Source organism: Chaetodon auriga, chromosome 12 (assembly GCF_051107435.1).
Source record: "Chaetodon auriga isolate fChaAug3 chromosome 12, fChaAug3.hap1, whole genome shotgun sequence".
NCBI lineage: Eukaryota > Metazoa > Chordata > Actinopteri > Chaetodontiformes > Chaetodontidae > Chaetodon > Chaetodon auriga.
This window is the reverse complement of record NC_135085.1, coordinates 14293589-14302565: the sequence shown is the minus strand read 5'-3', so window position 1 is coordinate 14302565 and position 8977 is coordinate 14293589. Positions and strand designations below refer to the sequence as shown.

General features: G+C 46.1%; 1 protein-coding gene across 1 annotated transcript; it reads left to right on the top strand.

Annotated features, from left to right (window-relative positions):
- On the top strand, positions 1–6778 carry LOC143329869 (angiomotin-like 2a). The gene is made up of 11 exons (XM_076745988.1): positions 1–151; positions 717–1512; positions 2053–2221; positions 3701–3845; positions 3947–4036; positions 4712–5007; positions 5113–5288; positions 5373–5474; positions 5568–5764; positions 5984–6115; positions 6553–6778. The coding sequence occupies exons 2-11, from the start codon at positions 803–805 to the stop codon at positions 6636–6638; spliced, it is 2103 nt and encodes a 700-aa protein (XP_076602103.1). The 5' UTR covers positions 1–151; positions 717–802; the 3' UTR covers positions 6639–6778.
- The last annotated feature ends 2199 nt before the right edge of the window (positions 6779–8977 follow it).

Genomic DNA, 8977 nt, shown 5'->3' with positions numbered 1-8977 from the left:
ACACAATCATTTCACAGCGAGAGAGGAGCCCGTCCGGGGGGAGGAAGATGAGACACGTTTGACTCGAAGAAACTCATGGAAATAGTGGATTTACTCTGAATTTTCTAACGAGGTCGAGAACAGCGTTTGGATACGATGCGAGCGTGAGCTGGTAAGACGAGCGTCTTTTTTCTGCCTTTGCCACAACAGTAAAAACGAGCACAGAAATGAATAAAGTAGCGACAACGCGACTTCTGGTTGAAACGTTTGATGGTGCGGTGTGTTGATGGGGAATTAAAAGGCTATTTGAAGTGTTTTAAAGACGACAAATATGCTAAAAAACTAAGGATGAAGTTATTTTACGATGCGGTTTTGTGCGCTTTTGCTCCCCCGTGAGATTGGAATTTTTGGCGCATGTAGTTGGTGCCTGCTATGGAAAATGTCTCCACATCTCTGTGTTGTCGCTGTTGGGAAAGTGGCATAAAGCTGCAACGTTTGCATACAATAAAACCTTATTCAAAGAGCTTTACTGACTTTAATCACATATAAAAGGAAACATGTTTACATGATATTAACGTTTGTGTTAAGCGTTTGTGCAAAGGCCTACATGCCTCAAACACAGCCTGTCTTCTGCTTAAAAGGATGTTAATGTATCAGCCATCAGTTGTTTGGTGTTTTAGATTTATTTATGTTTGACCTCACACAGGACCTCATTCTCTCATTCTGCTCTGTTCCAGGTTCACAGCTGATTTATTTAGATACTTTAAAACTAAGAAAGAGCTCAACTGATCTTTAGAGAACATAACAACGTACGAGAAGCGGTATGTCGTCCACCGAAGAGCCGTCTGGAACGGTCCTGCACCGGCTCATCCAGGAGCAGCTCCGCTATGGAAACCCCACAGACACCCGCACCTTGTTAGCCATCCAGCAGCAGGCCCTGCGTGGAGGCAATGGAAGCAACAGTGGACCCAGCAGTGGAGGCGACATGGGCAGGAGCCCACGATCCTCTTTGGAGAGTCTCACCCAGGAGGACCCTCCGTTCCCTCAGCTCTCTGCGAGGCAGGAGCCTCAGGGCCAGGAGCACCAGGGGGACTACCACCACTCAGAAAGTGGCTACCAGCTCTACCAGCTGCACGGGGAAGAGCTGCCGACGTATGAGCAGGCTAAGGCGCACTCTCAGTATCTGGCTTCTCACTGGGCCCCTACAGGCCCCATCAGGCAGCCCCATGAGGGCGCGCTCCTGCATGAGGGGGCCTTCCACGAAGAGACAGACCTGATGGAGCTGAAGTGCAGCCACGTGCGGTCACTCAGTGAGCATCGCATGCAGATATCTCTGGAGAGGAATGATGCAGCTGCTAAAGCAGAGGCCATCAAAACCACCTCTCACAGCTACCCCGAGCTTCCATACTACACACCGCAGGCCCTCCAGAGCTTGGACAAACGCAGCCCACCTCCAGAGTACTCGGCCCCCATCCAGGGCCAAGGATTTATCCCTCACCAGGTCCAGGAGCCGATGCAGGCGCAGCAGCACAGGTACAAAGACAGATTTGGAGGACGTGATCATGTGTGCATATTTTAAAAAACGACTTTAACATTACATCATGTTCTGTGGTGTAGTTTTTGTATGAGAGCCAGCCGCGTAATCATCTTCCAGGACTTGCCACTGTGTTTCACATTCGTAAACACATACTTATCAGTGTGAGTCACACCGTAGCCTGCGTACCGCTTCATATTTCCCTCTTGAAATACTTAGAGGCAAACAAGTCCAGCCCTGTAAGCGTTTGTAATGCCTGGCATACTAGAACGGGATGGTTTCACATGCTTGCGTTGCCTGGGATGCTTTTTTACTAAAGTATGTTCCTCATATAGGTTTTAGGCTTTTACATTCTTCACACTGACTGGAGTCAGCCTGTCTGCTTATTGATAGACGCGAGACCAGAGTTAGATTTCAGATGCCTCACACTTTTAACTCTGGCTGACTCTCAAAATTTTTCAATTCAGCTGAAACAGCCACAAATTCACATACAGAAATAAAATATGACTTTGTTTTACTCAACAATGTGTCTGTCATAGGTATGTCCAGCCTAGTCAGCCAGCAGAAGTCCCCTGTTACAGCACATTCACCAGCCTGCCACCTGCTGGTTTGGAGGAGCCCAACCAGGTGGAGCTGCTGCTGATGGAGAATGAGAGGCTGAGGCAAGAGCTGGAGGCACACAGGGAGAAGAGCGGCCGTATTCAGAAGGTACGTGGAGGACATCCATGAGAGAATATCGTATTTTTGTGCAGCTGACACCTCTTGCAGGTCTTGTTGAAGGAGCAAGAGCACACAAATTCAAGATTTCACCAGTAGTTGTCACTCAATTTTCAATCAAAAGGTGGTCTTTAAATCTAGGATTAAAATTGACTGAATTCAGAGTGAAAGCGAGACAACATCCACCATCCCAGCCACCTGTCCATGAAACACGACCCCAGTCAACAGTTGTCTCTCTGACATCCCACTCCCTCATCTGGATGGGACAGATGAGATCAGCAGCTGCTACCTTCCATACCACAGAGGCACAAACAGAGGTCACAGCCTGCTACTGTGTTTACACACTCCTTTCATTGTGGAGCTGACCTGGTGGAGGCCAGAGAGAGAGAGAGAGTGTGTGTGTGTGTGTGTGTGTGTGTGTGTGTGTGTGTGTGTGTGTGTGTGTGTGTGCTTTAACTCCAGAGTGGTCATAGATTTTCAGTGTAATCTAGGGCTTGTCAGGCAGCAGTCAATTGGGTTGTGACCCAGGCACACAGCTGAAGGGGGGTGGGGGTCCATGGCAGGTGGTGGGCTGCTGTGTAAAAAGTGAAAGGTCTCTTTTGTTTTTCCACCAAACGGCATGTTTTCCACCTTCCACCCGCCCTTTTTTTTTTTTTGCTTTTCACGATTGACTCGCGAACCAAACAGGCCTTAAAATAAGATATTTTCTCATTCAACATGGTGGAAACAGCTTCAGAGACATTTGACACCTCAGCCAATCTTTGTAAAATCCACCCCGCTCTCTGCTGGAGTTATGTCACATGGCTCTTGCCTTGTCTCAGCCTTAAAGAATGATAATTGGCGGGGTTGGAAAGTTTTCTCCGTCAGGCCGCAGCCCTGGGTAAACATGCCTGTGTGACTGCTATAATGGTGGGTTTCTCTTTGCCGTTTCCACAACCCAGGCACAGGCATGCACACCTTCCCTCGGCTGGCAGCCTTCCCGGACCTCTGTGTGTGTGTGTGTGTGTGTGTGTGTGTGTGTGTGTGTGTGTGTGTGTGTGTGTGTATGTGTGTGTGTTAGCTTGTGCTTTGTGGTGTGTTGTGTAAATGTGCGCTCTTGTGCGCTCACACACCTGGAACTAGAGCTATCAGCCCTCAGGAATGTAGATATAAATCAGTCACACAGGGAGTGGTGCGGGCTTGAATTCCTTCTCCGAATTATACCACACACACGTACACACACAAAAACACACACACAAACTAAGTGTACTATATACACACAGTCACATATGTGCTCATATTTATATAGTACATATGTATATCTATGTACTGTAACAACATGAATCCACATTCCAGCTCCTCCCTGGCATTTGAAGTAGGTTAACCAAAAATTCTTCTCCTCTGCTTTCTCCCTTTTCCGTGTTCCTTTCTTCCTCTCCTCCAATCCTCTCTCCATCTCCTCTCCTTTTCACCCTTTTCTTCCCTTTTCAGTTGGAGCAGGAGATCCAGCGTATTTCAGAGGCCTATGAGACACTGATGCAGGGCAGCAGTAAGAGGGAAAACCTGGAGCAGACGCTGAGGAAGAGGCTCGTAGCTGAGATCAGGAGGCTGCAGGATTTCAACAGAGACCTTAGAGGTATGGATGACTGCCAGAAGACACATAACAGCACAAACAAGTATTCGACCATAATATCAGATCCACAGTTGTCGTCTTATTTCAAAACGTTTGCATTGCAGAAAACTTGGAAAACGCCAGAACGCACGTCGCAAAAGAAGTAGAAGCAGCCGACCACAACCAGCACATCATGGCGAAACTGCTTGAGCAAAGTAAGTATGTCATTTTGTTTGGCTGGACTCCTCCGCTCGGCTCTCTGCTACATCCTCCTTTGTGATCAACATGCTTGATTGGATCGGATTGTAGCATAGCATGGGGCCCTTTCTGTAGCTAAGGGCATCCTGCACGCAGGAATTTCACTTGCATAACCTCAGCTTATTTGGTAAGAAGGCTTAATAATAGGGAATTCAGTCCACGCACCTCTTTGTGAAGGGAAACGGCTCTAAATCACAGAGCGGTAGTGGAAGTGGTAGAAATGAGGTTACCCCACCTGTTGTTAGTGTGATTTATGTTGTCTGTTTAAGAGACTGGACTCAAGCAGAGTGCTGGTGTTTGTATGGCCTTGATGAGGAATGCTCTGTGCTATGTGGGTCAAAGGGATAGGGCAGCTTTCACCCCCTTCCTCCTCCTTCCTCCTCTCAGCATTCCATGAGTGCTTCGCTAAATGAGGAACACTGGCCACCATGTAGCAACTCTGGTACTTATTACTGGGGTTGGACCCAGGAGGAGAAAGTTGGGATTGACTTTTTTTTTTTGGAGAAGGAACCTCATGCAGATTTGTAATGACTTCATATTTCATCTCATGGCACTTGTATCCTGTCTTGTTTTCAACCCAAACTACGATTAAGATCATGCCATTAACCCGGCCTCCTTTACTTTTTCTTCAGATGAGGAGCAGAACTTTGAGCGGGAGCGCGTGGAGCGGGAGTTGCAGCGGTTGCGAGCCACAGCAGAGGAGCAGAGCACCAGGGCAAAGCGGCTCGAGGAGGCCCTGGAGGCGGCTCGTGGACGGGGTCGCCAGCTTGAGGAGGAGCTGAGGAGGAAGAGGGCGTACGTGGAGAAGGTGGAGAGGCTCCAGAGCGCGCTGGCTCAGCTACAGTCCACTTGCGAGAAGAGGGAGAGCCTGGAGATGAAGTTGAGGACGCGACTAGAGCAGGAGCTGAGGAGTCTGAGGGCGCAACAGGTAAATGTCCTCAAAACACCTCACGCTGCTAAAATGAATGATCTTTAATAAGCAGTTTTAGCATTTCTTTCCATCTGTTTCAAACACTTTCTCCCTCCACCTCAGAGGCAGTCCCAGCCACCAGGAGTGACCATGAGCTCCCTCCAAGAGCGCCTGCGGGAGCGCGAGGAGCGAATCCTGGCCCTTGAGGCCGACATGGTGCGCTGGGAGCAGAAGTACCTGGAGGAGAGCACCATGAGGCAGTTTGCAATGGAGGTGGCTGCCACTGCCGCTGCTCAGAGGTAAAGATCGCTTGACTTCTGCTCAACATGTGCTCGGACATCTCCAGCTCATTTGAATTTGAGTTAAGCTCTTTTCCTTTGCAGGGACACCACCATCATTAACCACTCGCCCTGCCACTCCTCCAACAACAGCTTCAACGAGGAGCTGCCCGTTGCTGACTACAGGAATCAGGAGATGGAGAACAGGTGTGTGCCTACTATTACATCTTGTATTCAGAGAACTCCTTTACAAACCAACTGCCTCCTAACATGTTTTTTTTTTTTAATGTTTTGTATCAGGATCCGTGCTCTTTACGCTCAGATCTTGGAAAAAGACGCTGTGATCAAGATCCTGAACCAGCGGCTGCACCAGGACCAGGGGAGGAAGGACGAGCAAAGCTGCCGTGCAAACCTCCTGAATACAGCAGGGGCGTCTCTCCGACCCGCCACCTCCACTCCCTCCATCAGCACCACCAACAGCACCACAAGGAGTCGAGGTGGGGAGCGTAATGTTGCCTTGTTTAATAATTCATTCGGCCGGTGCTCAGGCTGAGCAGCTACTGCACGTCTTACATTACACGCTCTGTATATTCCATTCAAACACACTTCTCGACCTAATGAGCTAGCTGCTAAAAAGCGTGGCAGGTATTAGATTTTCTGTGAATAAAATCTGTGCTTGAGTCCCCGCTGACATTTTTTGTTCAATCATCTTTTAGGTAAGAGTCTTTCAGATGATCAGACTTTGCCAAACCGTCAGTTCTCTGCCCAGTCTGAACCTGGAACGCTAGAACGGCAGGTGGAGGGAACCAAAGCCAAAGAGGCTGCCAGCACAACTAAGCTCAACAGTGGTGAGTAATCTATCAAATATGCATGAGTGTGTTTGTTTTACGAGGGGCCAATAATCCAAAATGCCCCCAGTATAAAACTTGAATGATAAATGATTCTGCTGCACTAAACGCACACATGCGGCAGGTAAGTACACTCCTCCAGCTTTGGCTTCATGGATGTTCACATTGATTAACCATGCTGCCGCTGAACTAGCCAATCGGGAACCATCTGTCCAGGTCATGGTTCATAATGTGGGCCTAGTGGAATGTGCATGGTTAGGAAATAATGTGGATCTGTTGACTGAGCACATTTAGCAGAGTGGTCTGTTTGACTGTGGAAAATCTTTGTTAACCTTTGGTCATTGATAGTTGAGCTATATCAGGGATGTTTTTCCACTGTTTTAGCCTTAAGGCATTTATATAATTATTTATCCTCTTATTTCTTTTTTTTTTTCCAGACAAGACAGCGCCTAAGAAGTTGCTATTAAACCCCTTCAGAGGCCTGGACGAGCTGGAGTCAGAGGCCGTGGAAATCTTCATTTAAAGAACTGGGAGGTGGATTTTGAATGAGAAAAAGAATCTGTGAAGACTCTGAGTTACATGTTGGATGCAGGAATGTCGTGGAAAGAGGCCAACGCACGAAAAAAAAAGGACTGTTTTCACATTTTAGAGACAGAGCTGTGCTCCGACTCACTTACTCTCACTAAGGCTTGGACAGCTGCAGGCAGTTTGCCCGGCTGGGAGAGAAAAGATTAATCTTCTGAGGTACTTGGACAGTATTGTGGATTGTAACAGGGCAACATGTTGTCAGAGAGTGTATGCCAAAATATTTATATAAATATATATATATATATATATATACAATTGCTGCTTTCCCCCTTTTATTACCCCTTTATCTCCTTTCCCAATCCAGTGAATTAAGAAGCTGCATATTTATCTTATGTGGGTTCCACATTCCCCAAATATTAACTTAAGCCTTGTGCTCCTCTACATAAATATTCAATAAAAGGTTGTCCATGTGACCTGCATTCCCCTCCTCTCCCCCTCAAAAAAAAAAAAAGAAAAATGTGGCGTTAATCTGAGTAACCTCATCCCTGTCGCGTGGATCTTATTTGTTTGGAAGACTTCCCTACAATAATTTAAGCTTAACACATGAAACACTGCTGATTTAAATGCTCTTGCTGTCCATGTTTCTGAAGCCCGAGCAGCTGGTTCTGCAGGAGCTTAGAGGAGCGTGAACACTGAGATGCATCGTATAGAAAAGACTTTTTTTTTTTTTTTTTTCTCATGGTGTTGATTTCATCATCTGTTGCTTTTTCAGATAACTTCTCAAAGTATGTTTGCATGTGTGATTACAGTATGTGAGTGTGTTTCCTGATGTGGTGATCCTGCTGGTTTGGTCACCGCTGTGGGATGAAAGTTGAAAACTATACCGTTTTTTTTTTTTTTTTGTTTACTGTGAGCTTTGAACTAACAAACAGGTTAATTATTATTATTATTATTATTATTATTATTATTATTATTATATATTTTATACAGATGTTTGTTATTTTAGATATAATAGTGCTTTGAGCAGGATGCCAAAGAGTTTATGTATGTTCGTTGTAAGTTATGTGCCGACAATCACGGTCATGTCAAGCTGTACACAACCAACCAAGTGTTGACTTCAAACAGACATTTCTGTGAACTTCAAACAATATGAAGGTTTTTACAGTTGAATTCATGCCACATTTCATAAAGCAATAAAATCTTCTAATATACTTTTCCTTGTGAATTGTGTCATTTCAACAGGATTTTGCTCTCTGCAGAAAGCATTTGGCTGTTTGCTGACATAAAGATGATGTCAGATCTGCTCACGTTATTCTGCAAAGTGCTGCGAACCTCCTGCCTCTCTCCCTCTCCTCTCACTCATTGTCAGTCTGTCTCCTCATTCCCGTCCTCTGGTTCCACCACAGAGCAGAGTGCTCTTCATTAATGTGTCCCAGAGCTGCATTCTTTTGGGTTCAGCTTTCTCGGGTGGCCTGCTCTCTTGTTCTCCTCTGCCATGAAGAGCATGCTTGACATAGATCACATTCTCTCAGGGACACGTAACCCTCTAAGTGACAAAGACAGGTTTCTCCCAGATTAGCCGCTGCTGCCATTTGAAATTCCTGCGTGCTGCCATCCACCTTTGCTACCATGTGCCGCGTTCTTCAATAATTTTACTGCCTCCGATTTAACGCACACCCAGAGATGTTTATCTACTATTTCAGGACATGCCATTCGATAGGAAGATGAGCGAATGGAGAGCTCTGTAATGTGGTGTCTGTTTCAGGATAGAGCTTTCTCTCTCTCTCTCTCTCTCTCTCTCTCTCTCTCTCTCTCTCTCTCTCTCTCACACACACACACACACACACACTGGCATGAACACACATGCCACACACACACACAACAGAGCCACAGATATCGACTTGTACCAGTTTGGGGCGGTTGAGAAGCACTGACAATGAGACATCACAATGCAGAAGGACAATGAGCGTTATGGTGTCATCAGTGTCCACTCACATGATTCACCAGTCATCCTGCAGTGCAACATGTGTGTGGAATGTAAAACAAAGAGACGGGAGCTGGGTTAAACATTAGGTTTGGTTTGTTGAAATAAAACCATGTCACAATAAACGTCATTCACTTTATTATTCACCAAATGTTTCCAACCATCCTGGTTGTTTTGGTTAATTGATGGCATTGAATATATTTATACAATAAATACTTTCTAATAAGGGATCCTTTATAAAGGGGCTGTAATTTGCAATGATCTGCTGTAGGTTAAACAATTTACTAATTCTTCATAGATACACTTAGGAGGTATGAACAGCAACAAAGTTTGGGTTGCCAGGTAGTGAA

What these genes read in the sequence shown, in the direction of transcription:
- LOC143329869 (XM_076745988.1), top strand. Translation starts at nt 803, where the DNA reads ATGTCGTCCACCGAAGAGCCGTCTGGAACGGTCCTGCACCGGCTCATC. An exon ending in TTTCAACAGAGACCTTAGAG is followed by an intron (nt 3,846 to 3,946) that starts GTATGGATGACT and finishes TTTGCATTGCAG; the next exon opens with AAAACTTGGAAAACGCCAGA. An exon ending in GGAGTCTGAGGGCGCAACAG is followed by an intron (nt 5,008 to 5,112) that starts GTAAATGTCCTC and finishes CCTCCACCTCAG; the next exon opens with AGGCAGTCCCAGCCACCAGG.